The sequence below is a fragment of the Juglans microcarpa x Juglans regia genome, chromosome 6S, assembly GCF_004785595.1.
Source record: "Juglans microcarpa x Juglans regia isolate MS1-56 chromosome 6S, Jm3101_v1.0, whole genome shotgun sequence".
NCBI lineage: Eukaryota > Viridiplantae > Streptophyta > Magnoliopsida > Fagales > Juglandaceae > Juglans > Juglans microcarpa x Juglans regia.
Window position 1 is genome coordinate 20,339,634 of NC_054605.1, and position 20,694 is coordinate 20,360,327.

Sequence of the window (20,694 nt, forward strand, 5' to 3'; positions counted from 1 at the left end):
TCGGATCTCTTTCTCGCGCACACGTTCTGTTTGCAACAACAAAAAATTAAATGAAATATAAAATAATTAATCTTTTTTTTTTTTTTTTTTAATAAAGGGAACTGTAAACACAACACATTGCTTCTTCATTCCTGTTTCCGTTTTGTTTTTCTCGTCTGTTCTTTCTTTAATTTCCTTTCTTTAAAAAAAAAAAAAAAAACTTGTTTTGTTTGGTTGTAGCTCATTGATGTAGGTAGTTAAAAGGTCCTATCTCGTTACAGTTTTACAAGTTTTTAACGTTCAAAAAACGAAAATCAGAGTTTGTAGAGAAATTACAAAAGATTAATGTTGGAGATGTTGTCGGACTTTATTTCTGGAGCCAATACAAAACAGAGAAACGCAGGACCGTACATTAAAATCTTTAAAGCCCGCATTAACCGATGTCCATCCATGCACGTTCATAAACGAAGCTTCATTGAAGTGCACATTAACTTGCCATTTCTGCAAACATTCTGTGGGATATTTGGATTAATTATGCGTTGAGATGGTTTTAAATTAGTTGAATAAAATATTATTAAAATATTATTAAAATATTATTTTTATTATTATTATTATTTTAAGATTTTAAAAAATTAAATTATTTATTATATTTTATGTAAAAATTTAAAAAAATTATAATTAATGAATTGAGATAAATTGGGATGAGATCTAAATCCCAACAAGGGTCTCTTTATTTTCATACCGATCATTTCTTTCATTGTTTGATATAATCTAGTTATCAATTGATAAAGATGGAAACATGCACTTACATTAATTAGAAGCAACATCAAGATCAATTAAATCAAGGTACTTGTGCCACCTATGAGTAGACTTGGTTGTTATATAATTTTCACATATATAAGAAATACATTAAATACAAATAGATTTTATAAAAAAATATTCACAATTGACGTATTTTATATGGTATGGTATATTATAAAATTATTTTTATTATAAAATAAATTTAACGTTACACATGAAATTATAAATTTGTTTTTAAAAAATATTTTTTTTTAGAGTTGTAGCAATTATCTAAAAATAAATATAAAGTTGATAAATTTCATTCGTAGTTTATTAATAGATTCTAATTTTTTGGATAAGAAGTTAGTGAGGTTGTCAGTAACCATCTATTTTGATTTGATAAGTTAGAAAGAGACTAATCAGCAGTTTATTTTTATAATTATAATTGATAGATGTGATTGCACCACTTTATTAAAAATACTTTATTAAAAACCTTATTAATTTAAATCTCCTCAAAATTGTAAGAAAATGACTAGTTATCTGACGTGCTTTCAGTTGATTGGGCAATGGGCATTAACCCTGTCTATTATGAAAAGAATATAGAAAATGATTTACACATAATATTTTTCACAATATTTTACATAATTATATTTTAAATAAAAAATATTTTTTAAAATATCTTATAAAATTAACATTATTTTATAAAAATATTTTTATTTTATAATATTATTATATAATATATTATATGTATATTCGAAGAATATATGGCATCAAAAGGTTGAGTCTGAGATGGACATTATGTTGTTGGAACTTTGGAAATTGGAATATAAGTAATTAAGATGGAACTGTCAAACACGTTTGGCAATCGTCGCCCAATAGACAAACTTTACCAAACTTATATATATATATATATATATATATATATATATATCAAATTTATTATATAAACTTTATAAAGTATATCTCTTTTTTACTGGGAAAAAAATCACTCGCCATCACCACATCATTAATACTTGATAGTTTCTCCTTACCAACCACTTCTAAAGCTTGAAAATTTAGTTTTTTCTTAAATATATTTTTCACCCCTCGACAATTTAGTATTTAAAATTTTATATCTTAAGCTATTAAGATTAGTACATTTTCATTTTAAGGCCTCATTTAGATAGTGAAAGTATTTCATCCCATCATTATAATTTTTTTAAATTCTTATACAAAATATAATAAACAATTCAACTTTTTCAAATCTCAAAATAATATTTTATTTAACTTTTAATTTTTATTTAAAATATCTATATGTGTGAGATGAATGAATCAAATGTTTTATTGTGCTAACGAGTGGATAAGTTTAAAGAGAAATTTATTCAGTCTCAATTAGAAAGCATGAGATGACTCGAATGTTCTATATACTAGTGACTTACCATTACCTAATCATTTCATAGTCTCCAAGTGGTTTTTTGGCCCTACGATCTTTTGTGCGAGTTTGAAAATTAAATGATTGGATCGACATGACACATACATTGAGTGATTAAACTAGGTACTCAAATTATGTTAGATAGAACATTCGACTATAAGGGAATTATTATATAAAGATAAATGTTTTATTTACAAAAAATCTCACAATAGTAAATTCGTAAACTGTCGTAATCTGATGTGGTATGTTAGATTGTAAAATATATTTAATGTATTAAATAAAATCATGTCATTTTATTGGTTTATTCTGTGGAAGTTTTGAACTCGAGGCTACGTTACATAATTTTGCATTTAATTCAACATTAACACTAATTGGCATGAAAGAGAGTTTATAATTAATCTTGAAATAGCTCTTCTTTATTCCTCTTATGTCGCCCACACTGAGCTCAGCCTGCTCGTGGGACACAATATTATTGTACCGAAAAGTTTGGAGCATGGACGACTGGTTATACCTTTCATCGATACCCAAAACTCAATCCGGTCCGTCCAGCACTATGTTAGAATTGGGCTCACATGGACCGAGAGTATCTAACGTATATAGAAAGATGCAAAGGATCCTCGATAAAAACGAAAACCACTGGATAGAATGCCTAACCGGCGAAACCGCGGTGGGAGTCTGTACTGCTAGTGGACCTAACACATCACGTGGGCCCGATAAAGAAAAGCTTAAGGCCCGTTTGAAACTTGGACTGATCAATTCAGTTCAGTCTAATTTTATACTGAATCTAATATTTAAATACTAAATTCTCAAATTATTAAACTCATCTCAGCTCAAAATCTCTTTAGACGTGAAACTCACAATTTTTTTTAACTTAACACATATTTACACACGAGACCTACAATATTTTTTAACTTCTCATAAATATATCTAAACTCATATTAATATCTAGACACATTTAAACTCATTTTAGGTGGGCTCCACAAAACTCGTTTCATCATTTCAACTCATTATTATTTATAAAGAACTCAACTCATCTAAATTCAGTTAAACATCCAAATGGGGCCCAAGTATAGTAGTACAATAATGGGTGGTTACAAATTTAAAATTTTAGAAGATACTTGGGCAATTTTACGAAAAGCAAGTGTTACAGTTATAAATATTTTTTATAAAAATAATTTAAAAATTTATTTTCAATAATATGTTGGATATACTTTACAATAAAAATAATTTTATAATCTGACATACCACATTAAATTATGTCAATTTATAAATTTATTTTTATAAAATTATTTTATGGCCAAAGCATCTCTCTTTATAAAATAATTGTGAACAAATTATGAATTTCTTTTATATATATATATATGTGTGTGTGTGTGTGTTTGGATGTTTGGATTTTGGAGATTTGGATACAAGTCTTTAATATTCAGGTCATTTGCATAGATCATATATTTGAATTTGCACCAAAATTAAGCAATATTTAATTATCTTTAAAAACTTGAATTTCTCTCTCTCTCCCTCTCTCTCACACTAAAAAAAACCTCTAGATCTGATTTTCATCGGAGGAAGAGGAGGAGGTCTCGACTTCTTTCTCATTCTCCATCTCCTTTCCTCTTTTCTAAATTTATTTTTCTTAATTTGATGTCAAAAAAGTCAGATTTACAGTTTTTCGGCAATTCTCGAAAGATACGCTTAGCACAAGAAGACTTACAGGTTGCAAATCGTTCGAAGGATAGTGGCGGTTTTGCAAAAATTACTATGCATGATCCTCACGCGCTACTCACAACTGCATGTGGTCCCCACACGCACCTCTTCCGGTAGCTTTTTTCACCACATGTGCCGGATTGCTATAATTGCCACCACAAAATCTTTCATATTTGACTTTTGTGGTTGAAAAGAGAAAAAATTGTGGCATTCACAACTGTCACAGATTTCAAAGTCTATCGGATTTGTCCAAAATATAATCTGTCATTTTTCGTTATTATTTTATTTATTATATAGTTAAAAAAAAAGAGTTTGTCTTTTGAATAGTTTGTCCGTAGAGGTTGAATCCTCCATTTTTATGAAGGGTGAGGTCGACTCTCTGTTTAAGCAAAGTGCTATTTCTTGGACGTTTGTTTGTAAAGAATATTAGTAGTAGTGAAATTCAGACCAATCTAATAGTGTACTAGTGGAGTTCCAAATGGTTGATATGGGATATCTCTACATGTATTCGGCCATGGATATAAATTTTTCTTGATGAATGAATGATTATATTTACCTTAAAAAAAATATTGAAAATTTGAAATCCAAATTTTCTATTTAAAAGCAAACTTCAGCATTTAAACAAGGAAACAAATCTTCAATTTTTAAATAGGATTGAGAAATTTTTTGTAAGTGTCCCATTGATATATCTTTTCTTAATTTAATACCCTTTTATCCCTTTATAGATTTCAATCGTTTATCTTGAATAATCTGGTCAATTCAAGCATCAAAGAAACCTCGACCGGTGAAGTCCAGCTTTATATCGTGAATAACTTGATATCATGAACATATATTGTGAATATTGTTAGAACATTAAATACAAAACATTTAGAGGTAATGATCAAAACTGAATATTGCTTGTTGGGTTGACCATGCTTTAGGCAAATACGATAATATAATAATTAGCTACCAACCTATAGTTGCAAAAAGTTCAAAGTTAAGGAAGTAGTTCGAGTCCAATTCACGTAGGAATTAGATCATATTATTTATATAAATGATATTTACAATTCTAGTATGTGTAGAATCGCGTACTTCTTTTTAAATAAATAGATAAATATAAAATTCACATGAAATTTTAAAAGAAAAAACGAATGCCAAATTTATGTAGTAGTAGTCGTGTTCAGTTACGGGGTTGGCAATAGTGACCAAATACTTATTCCATGAACGGTTGAGATATAGTTGCTGTGGTGGTGATTTTTCGGATAAATTAATAGTAATGTTAATTAATTCGTTAAACTTTGACGAAAATTCTGTGAAGATAAATAAAATGTAGCATATTTTTAGGTGTCTTGGGTTAATCCTTTTCTTTATTTCATCACGGATTTTTAAAATGCACAAAGGGTAGTTTTGTATTTTAGCTTGTTACCATCCAATCTTTTGTTCTCTCTCTCTCGTAAACGTCAACAGACGACGTAGAAATCACGTGTTTACGGTGACATCGATGTTCTGTCTATCGTAATTAAGTTTAAATGAAAGAGTAATTTTAGAAACGAAATGGTAATAGTAAATAAAAAATTCTATTTATAAGTTATAATTAAATATTTATACGATATAATTTGATTGATTTATTTAATTTTTTAAATTTGAATCTTCTAAAATTAAATCGGAGAGAGACGGAGAGTTTGGGAAACGGTTCGGAGACTGGCATTGGAAGCGAGAATTTTTTTTTTTGGCTGAAGAGATCTAAACCCTTTACATTTTCTATTATTTTGGGGGCAAAACTCGGAATTGGGGCCCCTTCGTTTTTGTCAGCGATAAATAGTCTTCTCCTGCACAATCTCGCCCCCCACCTTTCTCTCTGCTTCGATTTCTTTCTATTCCAGGTAATAACGTGCCATTTTCCCTTTTTAATCATTTTAGTCCTCGTATTCGTATTTTGTTGTTTTTGTTTTTTGTTTTTGTTTTTGTTTTTTTTTTTTTCTGAATTTTGTGGGAGATCCATATTGATCTTCATAATCGAGGGTGTTAAGATTACATTCTGATCTTTTAGCGTTGATTTTTCTTTGATGGTTTTTGTGGGATTTGCGTTTGCATGCCTGGTTCGTGTGGGGCAAGGACTTGGTCTCTATAAAGCTCTTGTTGAATTTTGTGCTGTTCTGATTACAGTTGCTTGCATGATTGAGATATAGATTTGTAAGGTATCACACAAGATACCAACACCAACCCAGAAACCCAGAACAAGAAAATAATGAAAACAAGAACGTGATCAAGAAAAGAGAGAGAGAAACCAAGAATCCACTTTATTGATTCTTGAATAAGGTTTTCGAGGAACCTCAAACCTCCATACACTTCCAGGAACTGATCTTAAGCAACTGAACAGAAAACAATGAAGTTCTACTTCGTTATTTATACAAATGAATGTAAAAGAGTAATAAAACGACGCCGTTAAGCCTCCTTTGCCTATCTTCCCTTCTAAGCCAAATGCACTGCTTCACTCATGGGATAAAATGCACCGTCCCCAACTCCAATCCGTTAATTCTGTTATTCCACACTGCTCACCGTTTCATTAAAGCTAAGCACACAATTTTGCCTTAACTCGTGACCCTCACTTCTCTTCCTTCTTCTTAGCACGATTCCTTCAGAAATCAACCTCTCCTCCCATACACCTTACAATCTCCACCCCTTTAAGGACCTTGTCCACAAGGCCCTGACATTTCCCTTCTCCACAAAGAACCTTGCCCACAAGGTGTGGGTAAAGATTCCTCAGCTTCCATAACATTTCCCACGAGCTGTCCTCAATTGGTGCCCCAAACCATTTAACCATTACTTCTGTTGCTACCTGATTTTCCACCTCTTCAATCTTCTTTCCAGTATTGCCTCAGGCTCGGGTTGGAGTATCCCTTGCGTATCCACTGGAGGTAACACTGGCAGTGGAGAAACACCTTGGCCCAACTTCTTCTTTAGGCATGATACATGGAAGACATGTGTACTCTTGAAGATGTTGGTAAATCCAGCCTATAAGCAACTATTCCAATCTTTTCAATCACCTGGAATGGACCATAAAATCTTGGTGAAAACTTCAAATTATGCCTCATAGCAATTGTTTTTTGTCTATAAGGTTGAAGCCTTAGAAGATCCAATCCTCTATCTTGAAAACTCTCATAGTTCTCTTCACATCAGCAAAAAACTTCATCTTCAGCCTTCCTCGAAAGACCATTTGCAACTACATTTTCTTTGCCCTTTTTGTAGTCAATGGTGAAGTCATAGCCCATTAATTTGGATAACCACTTTTGCTGAAATTCTGTTCCAACCCTTTGCTCCCAGAGATACTTCAAAGCCCGTTGATTTGTTTTAATCTTAAAGGTTTGGCCCAGTAAATAGGGTCTCTACTTGCTCACAGCAGACACAAGAGCCAAAAGCTCTTTCTCATATGTGGATAACAAGAGAGCCCCTAACCCTACAAGGCTTTGCTGTAGAAGGCAATTGGCTAGCCTTCTTGCATAAGGACAACCCACAACCCTACATTAGAAGCATCACACTCTATTGTAAAGGCCTTAGAAAAACCAGGTAACCTCAAGATAGGAGGTTCAGTAACTGCCTTCTTCAACTTGCTAAAGGCCTGAGTAGCAATGTCACTCCAAACAAAAGCATTCTTCTTTAACAGATTAGTTAATGGTGTTGCGATAGTGCCATAATTTTTTATAAACTTCCTATAGTATCCAGTGAGACCAAGGAAGCCTCTCAATGCCTTCAAAGATCCAGGAATTGGCCATTCAAGCATAGCTGCTAATTTTGAAGGATCAGCCCTCACACCCTTAGCAGAAATTACATGGCCCAAGTAGTCGATTTCCTCCAATCCAAACTTGCATTTGGACCTTTTTGCATACAAAGTGTTCTACCTCAATACCTCTAGAACGATCCTCAAATGTCTCAAATGGTCAGATAAGGTACTGCTGTAAATAAGGATGTCATCAAAGAACACCAAAACAAACTTCCTTAAGAAGAGCTTGAATATGTCATTCATCAGCCCTTGAAAAGTTGCAGGTACGTTAGTAAAGCCAAAGGACATTCCTAAGAACTCATAGTAGCCTTCATAAGTTCTGAATGTTGTTTTCTCAATGTCCCCTTCACTCTGATTTGGTGATAACCTGATCGAAGATCCAGCTTTGAAAAAAACTGTGCACCAAACAACTCCTCAAGTATCTCATCAATGACAGGTATGAGAAACTTGTCTTTGATGGTTTCTAGATTCAAAGCTCGGTGAACAATTGCTTAAAAAGTTATAACATTGAAAACAACATTTTTCTCTCCGTACAACTTATCCATGCACATTCGTAACCTCACCTCTGGTGCTTCTCGCCGGAGTTGATTCACCCTTTGCCAAGGCGATTTCCTTTTGGTATTTGTTTAGCAGTTCTTCTAGGGACAACTGGGGTTGCGTCCCTGCCTAACGTTAGCTTTTTTTAATTTAATAAAAAAAAAAGCCAAAACATCTTTTGTGAAGGCATTTTTTATGATTATTCACTGCTTCAAAACAGAAAGGTCACTGAATTTCAAAACCATCCATCCTTCCAACTGGTTTGCACAAAAATTCAAATAATCCTAAACAGTTGGATGATCTAGATTTTTAACATTCCACATGTTTGGTTGCTGAGAAAGCAAGAAATAAGTAAAACCTTAAATTCTGCATTTCTGCTATTTTAATTTCCATATCAACGAAGAAAATTTAAAAAATCCAATGACTGCGTGAACTAGGTGAGCGACCATTGTTTCTGAGCTACCGAATTATATACATGCGAATCTCACTATCCTGGAGTTTTAGTTTGTAGTCTATTCCTATATTTTCTCAGGCTGAAGTGAGACTGTGAGAGAGATGAGCACCAAGACGGGCGAAAATCCGCTTTGCAAAAAGGAGTGGATGTCGGATCTGACATTTCAATTAAAATTCCTTTTAGCTCTGGCCGAACCACAAACCAATTTCCAAAAACCAATGAAAAGATCAAGATATGCAACTATAAAAGGAAAACATCCTCTTTCCGAACAATTTCCAAACGGAGAAGAGATGTCTGTTTGCGGCTTAGAGAAGAAGAAGACAGCAATTTGGGAAAGATGAAAAGTAATCGTGGGGTGCATTTCGGAGAAGAGAAGGTGTGGGGAGAACAGAAATGGGTTTTGAAAAGGGAAATGAGATGAGGATGGAGACGAGGACTCCTTGGAAGACCCAAAACGAAGACGATGCCGTTTTGTTTTTTTGCCACGTCAGATGCGAGGCCGCGGCAAGGATGCGAACCGGTTGTCTACAACATTTTTCTTTGTTTAGTCAGTTTCGCATATGGAGTATGTTAGGTACTTCAAGGTGGAAACAAAATCTTTTGTTTTCTCGTGGGAGGGGGGTAGTAGCATACGTATCACTGAACGTAGCAGAAGATTGGTCACGTCCATCGTAGTAAGCAGGGCTTTGGCTACATGGGTGGTCCAGATGGTGGAGGAGGGGTTAGCCTCTTGTTGACGGGATTCTTTATTTAGGAAAAAGAGGATAGGAAATGGAGTCCTTGCCATTCAAAGGCACGTAAACGCTAGGGAGTGCTTCTTGCACTTGGCAGAACTCGGGTTTGAGAAGAAGAGGGGATCGGTGATACTTCCTGAAGGCTTGAAGGGCAGTGGTTGGGAGGATTTCGCTTACCACTTGGGCAAACTTGCCAGCCACCATTTGAGAAGGGAGACAGTTAGGGACCTGGAGGAAGAGTCTTCCACCCTTTAACGGAGCATCATATGCAGCGGCACTGACTTTGTCGACAATGAGTGTTTATGACACTGTGGCTGACAGGAATCAAGCAATGGGCAAAAGGCTGGGTAGTGTAGGAAATCTTTTTAGCAGACCTATCGCTGACAAGGGTGATAGGGGAGTCTTTGTCGCAAGTCCTATGTTGGGCGACGTAGAAGGCGTGCTGTGGGAGGTCAGAGGCCATTTGTCAGGTCTTTCAGAAGAAATTTCTACTCTTATGAGGAAAGGTGATTGGGGCTTAAGTGTGATAATGGGCCAGGGAAGCGGGGTTGAGAAGTATGAAGAGGCCGCTGGAACGGGATTGCGCAGGAAGGAGCCTGACTTTCCTCCCTGGGTTGGGCCCGTAAACGGGAAGCCCATGAGGCCCATCAATTCTGTCTAGTGGCCGAAGAATTCCACTCGGGCCTGAGCCTCCACCTCAGGCTCGTGTAACCTAAACCCGCCGACACCCTGGCTGGCGACCTTGTCGGCACCACAGAAAATGTCGCCAGACCCCGTTGACCCTACCGACACTGACACCGTCGACCTTACCGGCACTGATAGTGCGTGACTAAAGGGCATGACGACGATGGCTTCGACTGGGCTGGGTCTAAATGATGTCGCCGTCTATTCTCAAGACATTGAAGTCTTGACGTCGTCATAGAGAGGGCCGACCTGCCTAGTCGCACCCTTGGGTTGCAACCATGACCTTTTCTTGGCTCGAGAGGAAGCTTTCATGAACCCCGTGGTTGAAGCCCAAGCTGGCCAAAACCCTTTTGAAGCCACCACTGGTCCTCTCTCAATGGAAGCTTCTAAGATCCCTTCCAGGGTCCTTTGCACAGTTGAGGAAGAAGAGGAAGTTGATTCTGAAGTGGAGGAAGAAGAGGAACTTGTTTCAGCTGAGTCTCCAGGGTCTGGAGACATTGTGCCTTTTGCTGAACTGGGGGACACTGGGGATGATCCTAGTCCTATTTATTCTTTGCCTCCAACATTACTACGATATGATCCACAGTCAGATTGGGTACTGAAGAAGGTTGAAGAGATTCGGCATTGTGCAGGGATCTCCTATGTTGGTTTTGAGGATCACCTTACAGCATTAGTCACAGCCATGGTAGCAGGACAACCACATCTAAACCGATCTGCCATCAAAAGAGAAAGGGAGCTTAAGAGGCTACATTGTTCCATAAATTACGAATCAAGGGAAGGAAGCGCTAGCAGAGGGATGATTACTGATAGGGTGAATCTAGGCGATCTATGAAGCCCAAGATCCTTTCATGGAATGTTCAGGGTTTGAATAACGCGAACAAACGCCTTAGAGTGAAGAACTTAATCCGTGATTGGAAGGTCAACATTATTTGTTTGCAGGAGACTAAATTGAAGTACGTTGATAGGAAAATTATAAGAAGTTTGTGGAATTGTTCGTATGCGGGATGGACTAGTCTTGCTTCAAAGGGTGCATCAGGGGGTATTATAGTGATGTGGGATAAGAGAGTTGTTGATTTGGTGGAGGAGTTCATTGGTGAGTTTGTGGTTGCATGTTCTTTCATTAATTTGGATGATGGCTTTGGGTGGGGTTTTGCAGGTGTTTATGGAACTAACAATGACAACAGCAGGAAGCATCTTTGGGATGAGATTGCTGGTTTGTGTAGCTGGTGGGAGGGCCCATGGTGCATTGGAGGCGATTTCAACATCACTTGGTTTTCGAGTGGAAGGTCGAGGGTTTCTAACTCGGGGTCAGCCATGGCTGACTTTTCAACTTTATTTTCCACTTTATTGATTCTTGAATAAAGTTTTCGAGGAGCATCAAACCTCCATACACTTCCAGGAATTGATCTTAAGCAACTTAACAGGAAACAATGAAGTTCTACTTCAGTATTTATACAAATGAATGTAAAAGAGTAATAAAACGATGCCGTTAAGCCTCCTTTGTCTTTCTTCCCTTCTAAGCCAAACACACCGTTCCCAACTCTAATCCGTTAATTCTGTTATTCCACACTGCGCACCGTTTCATTAAAGCTAAGCGCACCGTTTTGCCTCAACTCGTGACCCTCACTTCTCATCCTTCTTCTCAGCACAATTCCTTCAGAACTCAACCTCTCCTCCCATACACCTTACAAGATGTGTGTGCTTAGATTCTTGTTTTTAGTGTTTCATAAAATTATTTCGTTTGAAATAAACACTCATTTAAATGGATGACTAGATGTATAACATGCATGCGTGTATTCCTTATTGGGTATAATGTTGCTTTTTGTCCAGAGTATCCTTATTGTGTTGTTTGGGGGATTTTTAAAGATTTTGGATGCTCATGTAATGTAATTAACTGCTGGCTTTGAATCGAATCTTGTGCGTCTGTTTGTTTTGGGTGTCCTAGATATAAATATTATCTGTTGAAAATCTTAGTGCATCTTTTATTTAGGGTGTTCTAGACTTAACTATTTTATAATTTTTATGATGAAAATTTGAAAATTATTTATGGTCTCATGTCGTCATCTTTTTTCTTGTTCCATAACATAATTGCCTCAAATTGGTTTCTATGAATGCATGTACTGGTCAGCGTTTTGATCAATTCAACAAGAAAACGTGCAAAACATATAAATTTGGACTGTCTGATTTATTCAGAAAATGAGGTTTCCTATCTTCATTCTCATGATATATTCTTGCTTTTTACATCAGGTTTTCTGGTTTTGAGGCTGCTTTTGGGGGCGAACCATGGCTGTCGAGGTTGTGGGGTTTGAGATGGTCCAAGGACCAGTGGACACTGTAACTGAAGGATGCACTAATGTTTTGCATGAGAAGGAGAATGGCAAATTGGATCAGGGGCCAGGGCTTAACGAGCCCATGAAATTTGGTTCACATGGAGATGAACCAATTAAAGGAGAAGGAAATGGTGTTTCTGATGCCAACTTCCCAAAGGATGCGGTTGACGAGTGGCCTGCACCTAAGCAGATCCATTATTTTTATTTTGTCAGATGCCGATCATATGATGACCCAAAAATAAAAGCTAAGATTGATCAGGCGGACAAAGAGATTCAGAGGAAAAACCAAGCACGCTTTCAGATAACTGAAGCGCTAAAGGCAAAACTGGTACGTTAGAGTTTGGTCTGCTATTGTAATCTTATAAGTTATATCTGAGCCATTGATTCATATATTCTGTTAAGTCTTAATTTTAGTCTTTGACGCTATCAAGTGCAGCCAATACCTTTAGAGTAGAATCCCAGAATTGAGGCCATAAAAACAGACACTTATCCCCAATTGACTATCTCGCTACAAGAAGAAAAGATCCCATTTTATCTCCAAACTTGTTAACTGATTCTTGTAATTGTTGTTTTAATTCAAAACCTTCACGTTAGGTGAAAGCAAAGGAATTGCATGATCACATGTCAAAATAGACCCATCTTTAACTTGAGGGCCACTTAGAAGCTGTTAAAGGTTCAGGGAGGGAGGGAGTGTAACACCTCATGGGAGGCCCAAGCCACATATGAGCCCATACTTAAAAAACACTAGTCAATGGTATAATTGGAGACCCTTGGAATCATTTTTTTTATTGGCTCCAGGTGTCCGGAAACAACGTCCCAACTAATCTTGGGGATGCATAGGCCTCGGCAAGGAGTTTCTTGTAAGTGCACCTCGGGCAATTCAAGGGGAAAATCTTCCGGTCCGATGGCCCCTAGAGATTGTTTGCGCCCAATGAGATTCGAACCTTGAACCTTGGGGGGAGCATAACACAAAGACCGAAGCCTTTGCCACTTGAACTAGCTCCTAGGGGTTAGAGACCCTTGGAATCATTATAAAGAGTAAGAACTTTTTTCTCAAGCAATGTGTGATCTCCATTCACGACCTATACTCACCATGGGATATTCAATTGAAAACTTGTTTAAAGAACTGATTGAGTTGTGACCTTTCTAAAGTTATTTCTATGGTTAAAGAGTGAGTGAGTGAGGGAGGCCATGGATGATGCACATATCAAAATATTGAATGAAGGCTGACCTAGGTGGGAATTGATATTCGTAGAATAAACAGCAAACCCCTAGGGGTTGGCTCAAGTGGTAAAGACCTTGGTCTTGGTGGCATGCTCCCTTTAGGTGAGGTTCGAATCCTCTTGGGTGCAAACAATTTCTATGGGCCATCGAACTGGGGGAACTTGCCCTTGAATTACCCGAGTTGCACTTGCGGGAAACTCCTTGCCGAGGGCTTGTGTATCCCCGGGAGTAGTTGGGACTTTATTCTTGGACACCTGGTGCCAATAAAAAAAAAAAAGAATAAACAAGAGATAATTGAGGGATGTTAGGAGAATATTCAAAAAATAAAGATTTGGAGTATGCTTTTTTATGACACATTAAGGCTGTGGATGGACTACATGTTTAAAGAATTGATTGACCTGTGACCCTTTGGAGACAGCAAAAAGCACTTAAATTGTTAGAAGTGACTGATGTGTCTCTTTAACAAAGTGACAATTACAATTAAAGAAAAGGTTTAGTTATAGAGGGCTTGACCTCCTACTGACCACTTTTGTGCAAATGGAAGTACTTTTTGCTGTTCAATCAAAACAAAATTCTGCACATGCCAATATCTCTCATGTGTTCTTGCCCGTTTATTTCTGAAATTCACCACCACCATATATCTCTCATGTATACAAATTCTGAAATTCCACCTGACAACTATTGTGCAAATGAAAGTACTTTTTGCTGTTCGATGAGAACAAATATCTCTCATGTGCATAGATTATGAAATTACACTGACTGCAATCTGAAAAAAATCCTACGTGTGATCTTGCTGTTTTATTTCTTCTTCTTCTGTAGTCGGATCGAGCAGAGTTGATTTCTCAGATTAGAGCTTTGAAAGATGAGAGCCGGCAGTTTAAGGCAATCTTGGATGAGAAAAGAAAGGAGATTGAACCTCTGCAACAGGCTCTTTGGAAGCTGCGCAATACAAACACCGTCGGTCGGGGCAGTGGTTTATGTTCATCTGAGGAAGAGCTTAATGATTTTGTATGTTTTTTTTAATCTCCCCCTGCTTTGCAGATTTTGGATATATTAGTTCATTTTGAGCTACATTGGTCGTTGATACCTTTTATTCTTTTGTTCTCTTACTCTGATTGTTGATTTGTGGATACAGATCCATGGTTTGCAGTACCGCATACAACATGAGAGCATTCCGTTGTCTGAGGAAAAACAACTCCTTAGAGAAATCAGACAACTAGAGGCAACAAGGGAAAAAGTTGTTGCAAATGCTGCTATGAGAGCAAAGATACAAGATTCATTGGGTCAGAGAGAAGACATTCAAGACCAGGTTAAAGTAAGGCAGTGCTAGTTTGAATTTTATGTTTTGGAGCTTGTCATTTCACTGATTATCCCAAGCTGTTTATATATATTTTTTTATCATATATACCAACTATTTGTAAAATACACATGTCATTGCAGCTCATAGGTGGTGATTTGGATGGAGTAAGAAAGGAGAAACAAGTACTTCAGACCAAAATTAAGCAAATTGAAGACACACTAACGGCAGTGGACGATGGTATTAATTCTTTATCGGAGGAGCTAAAAGCTGTCATCCAAAAGAGGGACAAGGCATATGAAAGTATTCAACAACTCAGAAAACAACGTGATGAAGGGGTAGATTTGTACTTTGGTGCTACATTTATGGATCCTCTCTGCGTGTTGTTGTGGGCCTAAAGAGGAACATGCTTGCTGTTGGACATTTCCTTAAATCATCTTAAGTTTCCTTGGTGCAATTATGAAAGTTAAATTAGTTTGCTCCGGGGTCCTCAAATTTTCAAAGTGCTGCTGGCCAATGCTATAAATTTGGCAAGCCAAGTCCCCATTCATTTCCCCTGATGCATGGCAGGCCATGGTAAATTATATATGCAAATAGCTCTGGGGTCAATTGTAAAATTCTTCAACCACATCTCCAACTTGTATGTTCTAGAAAGATCAATATTTCCCCTCAATGATGACTTCTGATGCTGAATCAACGTCAGAACATCCATTGGATAGACCATTTTTTTTTTAATAAGTACGTCTATGAGATAGACCACTACAGTATAAGTAAAGAGAAACTGTGTTTTGTTGCATAGATTGCGTTGGCATCATCTCATCATTGCCTTGTTTGGAAATTCTCATTTATCACTTATTACAACTTACCTTCCCAACCCCCTTCCCCTTTTAGATAACTATTAGTGGCAGACTTGCAGTGTCATATGCTGGTAAGGTAAAATTGTTGAAAAAGGGAAATGCCAGTGTTAGAGGGCTATGACAATAATTGAAGTTTTAGTTAGGATTGCAATTAAATTGGTACTAAGGTCATCCTTTTTTTTCAGAATGCCTGCTTTTACCAAAGCCGTACAGCCTTGAACAAAGCACGGGAGCTTGCTGCAAAGAAAGATATTAAGGCTCTTGAGGAACTTTCACATTCAGAGGTTTGTTCAATTACTGTTTGTCTTATGTTAAGTGCATCCCCTAGTCTGAAGTTGTTGGGATTGTACTCTAATCTCTTACGTCAATCTATTCTTGATTAGGTTGAAAATTTTTTGTCCCTATGGAGCAGTAACAAGGCTTTTAAGGAGGATTATGAGAAAAGAATTTTGCCATCTTTAGATGGTAGACAATTGAGTAGGGATGGACGGATGAGGAACCCAGATGAGAAGCCTTTGGTGGTGTTGGAAGAACCAACATTTTCCGAGACACAGACAATGGCAAAAGCTAGTGTCAAAGAATTAAAGGAAGATTCCAAATCAACTTCACAGGTTACTTTGCCCACCCAAAAAGCCCAGAAGGAAACAAAAAATAAAGCAACACATCCAAAATCCACCTTGGAGCATAATAAAGTAGAAGAAGACAGGGAGATCCCTGGGTTAGAAGAGCTGCCAAAGAACACTCCTGCCAAAGCCAATGAAGTTGATGCAGCAAAGTTGAAGGAGATGAAAAGAGAACAGGAAATTGCGAAAGCCAAACAGGCGATAGAAAGGAAAAAGAAGTTGGTGGAGAAAGCCGCAGCCAAAGCAGCTATAAAAGCTCAAAAGGAAGCTGAAAAGAAGCTCAAGGAAATTTTTAATTTATATATTTCAATTATTTCTGGTTTGCTATTTCTGTTCAGAGTGAAGCATAAAACTGATGCTTCTTGTCCGATTATCTTATTCAGGAGCGTGAGAAGAAAGCAAAGAAGAAGGCATCAGCATCTGCACTTGCTACTGACCCAGAAAAACCACCTATGGAAGTTGTGTCGGAGGATGCTGAACAAGAAAAGATAGATGAAATTGTTGAAGCTCCAGTTGCAGCAAAGCAGAAGGTACAAAGGGAGAAGGTTCAAAAGGGCAATACTATCAGACCCAGGAACAGATCCAAAGGCCCAGATTCTGTACCAAAAGTCTTCCTGAAACGGAAAAAGTCGACCAACTACTGGATATGGGCTGCTCCTGCTGCTGTGTTGGTTGTGCTGTTTCTATTGCTTGGATACTACTATCTTTTCTAAAGGAACTAAATAGGGAGAGCAAAGGACCAGCTTTTATGCCAGAGCGTGAGTAGGTTTGTAGTACTAAAGTCAAGTTATTCCTGTTCGTTAAATCATATTGTTTTTGGTAGCTCAGTCAGTTGGGGAGAAGCGACACTACATTTATTTATTTTGATAAGTTAACATCTACATTTATTTAGTTTGACTGGATGAATTTTCATATCTTGGACTCCTGATTAAATTTCATGAATGCTATCTGAATCCATGAAAGTTGCTACTTTCTCAAAAGACCAAGTTTCATTTATGATCAATAGGTGCAAGGGAAGATTTTGAAGCTGAGGGAGCTCCTTCGATATCCGTAAAGATACTCGCACTTAGTACGTGTATCAAGGATGCATTTAATGATTCAGTTAATTAATAAATGGATTTACGAATAATTTTTCTTTATTCTAAAACTTTAACAAGCTGCTGTGCAGGACTACTTCGTAGAAAAACAAGTGAGTTATAATTTATAGGCACAAGCCCAGATGGTTCAAGAATTCCAGTAGTACTCGTTCATTTAAGAAAAGAGAAGGCAAAACAATCGAGCCATTTTAAAAAGAATAAATCTTCGCAATCTCTCCACATTCCACTTTTTTTTTTTTTTTTTTTTTTTTTTTTTTTTTTTTAATTTTTATAATTTTTTTTATCAAATTTTTATTATATGAATAATGAATAGAAAATTTGAAATAATTTAAAAAGAATAAACTCAAAAAAAATTTAAAAAAAAAATATTAAAAAATTTAAAAAAATGTGGAGTATGGAGTGTGATGGAGGTTGTGTAGCAAAACTCTTTTAAAAAATAACTGTTGGAAAGGAAATAAAGAAACGAAAAATTTATTTATCTTTTTTTTCATCATCCGGCTATAACATGACATTAGATAATAGGTTCATAAATGAAATATAATATATAAATAATCTCTAATCATTTAATGCCACATCATGAGATGATGAAAGGATGATGATAATTGAAATGATGAGTAACATTACTATAAAGAAACGATTTTCTAGCTAGCCAACCATTTTCTAGGAGCCCACCAAAAAAAAAAAAAAAAAAAAAAAAAGGAAACAAAAAGCAGCTAAAGCATAAGAGGATGGATTGTTTTGTTTATTTTCTTGATCACCACCTTTCCACAACTCGAGTGAACGAGATACGTGATTTTCTTGATCACCACTTTTCGTATATGAGATGAGTTGAGTTGAGATTAAAATTAAAAATTGAATAAAATATTGTTAGAATATATTTTTTAATATTATTTTTGTTTTGAGATTTAAAAAAGTTAAATTGTTATTTTATTTTTTGTGAGAATTTGAGATAGTTGTAATAATTATATGAGATGAGATGAGATGGATTGAGTTGAGAGGAGTTGTGAAAATGAGGCATACTCCAAGTCAAAGATGGGTATATATATATATATATATATATATATATATATATTGAATAGAGAAATGCTATAGTTACAGAAAATTTTTACAAAAGTAAACTTAATTACAAACTAATGTGGTTTCAAATTTACTTTATAATAAGAATAATTTTATAGTCTGACGTAGCATATCAAATTACATCAATTTGTGAGTTTACTTTTATAAAATCCCTATGTGGCTAAATCATTTCTCTTTTGAATATTAAGTGAAACAAAAATAACTGAAAGAACACATTTGCGTTCTAATATCAATATCATATATATGCATTGAACATAACCTTTTAGCAAGAAATTTATAAGCTGGCACGTATAAGAAGCATGTGTTAATTAGTCATGTACTTGCATTATATTATGAGTGATCGATCGATGAGCACAATTTATGTCATGAGAACATTTTTACGTAATTGATAGGCCCTGACGAATGGGCAACTTAAACTCATAGCTTGGTGCATGCCTTCAATACCCCCTGATGTTCTTTGAACAAGCTGTATACAACTAGATCTAGATCCACCCTTTGATAGTTTCCATTTCTTTGCAAACTATATAATAGCATGCATTAGCCAAAGGAAAATATTATTTGTATTTATAATTTTTACATATATAACAATACGCATTGACGTATTAGCTATTGATATGTTGGAGATTATGAAATTTGAAATTCAAAATCTGAATTTAAAAAGAAAACTGATAAGATGAATCTTGTGCGTACATAAAATTCATGTACGTACATATAACACTACTATTAACCAAATATCGTGCCCTTAGCCTATACAAGTTTTCAGGTAGTGATCATTGGAGAACATCTCTTTTAAGTTCGATTATAGATTTAAAAACCTCAAATGAGAAAAGGTAAAATAAGAAATGAGTATTCATTATTACTATGCATGCATGTGAATACAGTATTCAATATTTAATAAATACTGTAAGATTATTTATATGTTTATTTCTCTTATAATTGAGACTGCAATCTCGGATAATAACTTAACAGACATCTTTATCCCTGAATTGAAACAGCTTGGTAATTCAAAGCAAATCAAGATTTAAAAGACGTACGCCAACATGAGAGAGTTGGTTATTACTTGATTAAACATTGGAATAAAAATAACTTATTGGTAACAGCTTGAAAATGGTAATTAGAACGTCCAATGTAAATGATCCATTCAGCATGATGATCAGTTTCAGTCTCGAAACTTGAAGACGTACATGAATACGTTTTGAACAAATTCAAGCATACCCACAAAATCCCAGCTCGCAGTTTACCCCCTTCGCACACTTCTTATGGCATTTGCCACAATGATTCTCATTGCTAGTAATATCGGTACAGATCCTATTGCAGCAACGCTGTCCTTGTTTGCACTTTCTCCCACATCGTCCGCAGTTGTTCCGATCGCCAAGAATGTTCCGGCAATGCTTCTTGCAGCAGTAGAGCAGGCTGGTCCCGTTGTTTGCTGGTATTCCATTGCACACATTGTTTGTGATGGGATGACACCGAGCACCTTTCTTTATCACGCTGGCCAAGAACCTGCTTCTCGATGATCTGAGATTAATATTGGCCATTAATGGAGAGTCGAGTACGTACTGATCTTCATCGTCTTCTTCGATATCAATTGAGAAAGCTAACTGAGAGTTCAGAGCTAGGAATGTTATTATCAGAGGCATGATTAGGGAGAGAATGGTCGTGAGCTTGAGGAGAGTGCAAGCCATATTAATTAATCTCTCTCGTGAAAATGGCGAACTGCCCGCATTTAGGGTTAGCCGGTGATCGAGGAGGATGGTGGGCACGTACGTATCAATGCCATTGTGCATGTATATATATATATAGGCTGCGAGTATTGATTCAAGGGAAGCACTTTGTTTTGCTGCAACTTGTAATAATTTTCCTTAAAAAATAAAACGCTCTGCATTGAATTGACTGAATATCATGTATTTAATAATTATTAAGTTCAGTTTAATCAACTTGTTAAGTAGTACTAGCTAGCTCTAAATTCTCGGTAGAGCAAGTTAAATTAATTAAATATATATTCTTGACTAATCAGAACTCTAGCCATATATATACCTAGCTAGCTACCTAGACGCCGCTGTACTTAATTTACGGGCATATATTCTCAAGTCTCTGTACATCATATATATATATATATATATTATTTACATTACATAATTTAAATATG

At 36.0% G+C, this 20,694-nt stretch overlaps 3 protein-coding genes across 3 annotated transcripts; 1 reads left to right on the top strand and 2 right to left on the bottom strand.

Annotated features, from left to right (window-relative positions):
- Nucleotides 1–5,501: 5,501 nt before the first annotated feature.
- LOC121237389 (proton pump-interactor 1-like) lies at nt 5,502–17,216 on the top strand. Its single transcript, XM_041134101.1, has 8 exons — nt 5,502–5,733; nt 12,288–12,698; nt 14,414–14,602; nt 14,730–14,909; nt 15,035–15,229; nt 15,934–16,032; nt 16,132–16,656; nt 16,755–17,216. Exons 2-8 carry the CDS (start codon nt 12,324–12,326, stop codon nt 17,082–17,084), a joined length of 1,893 nt encoding a protein of 630 aa, XP_040990035.1. The 5' UTR covers nt 5,502–5,733; nt 12,288–12,323; the 3' UTR covers nt 17,085–17,216.
- LOC121236690 (uncharacterized mitochondrial protein AtMg00860-like) lies at nt 7,338–7,919 on the bottom strand. The gene is made up of 2 exons (XM_041133121.1): nt 7,843–7,919; nt 7,338–7,725 (listed from the first exon to the last, which is right to left on the bottom strand). Exons 1-2 carry the CDS (start codon nt 7,917–7,919, stop codon nt 7,338–7,340), a joined length of 465 nt encoding a protein of 154 aa, XP_040989055.1.
- Nucleotides 17,217–19,709: 2,493 nt separating the features above from the next.
- Nucleotides 19,710–20,288, bottom strand: LOC121237390 (protein GRIM REAPER-like). Its single transcript, XM_041134102.1, has one exon. The coding sequence runs from the start codon at nt 20,228–20,230 to the stop codon at nt 19,751–19,753; it is 480 nt and encodes a 159-aa protein (XP_040990036.1). The 5' UTR covers nt 20,231–20,288; the 3' UTR covers nt 19,710–19,750.
- Between the last annotated feature and the right edge of the window lie 406 nt (nt 20,289–20,694).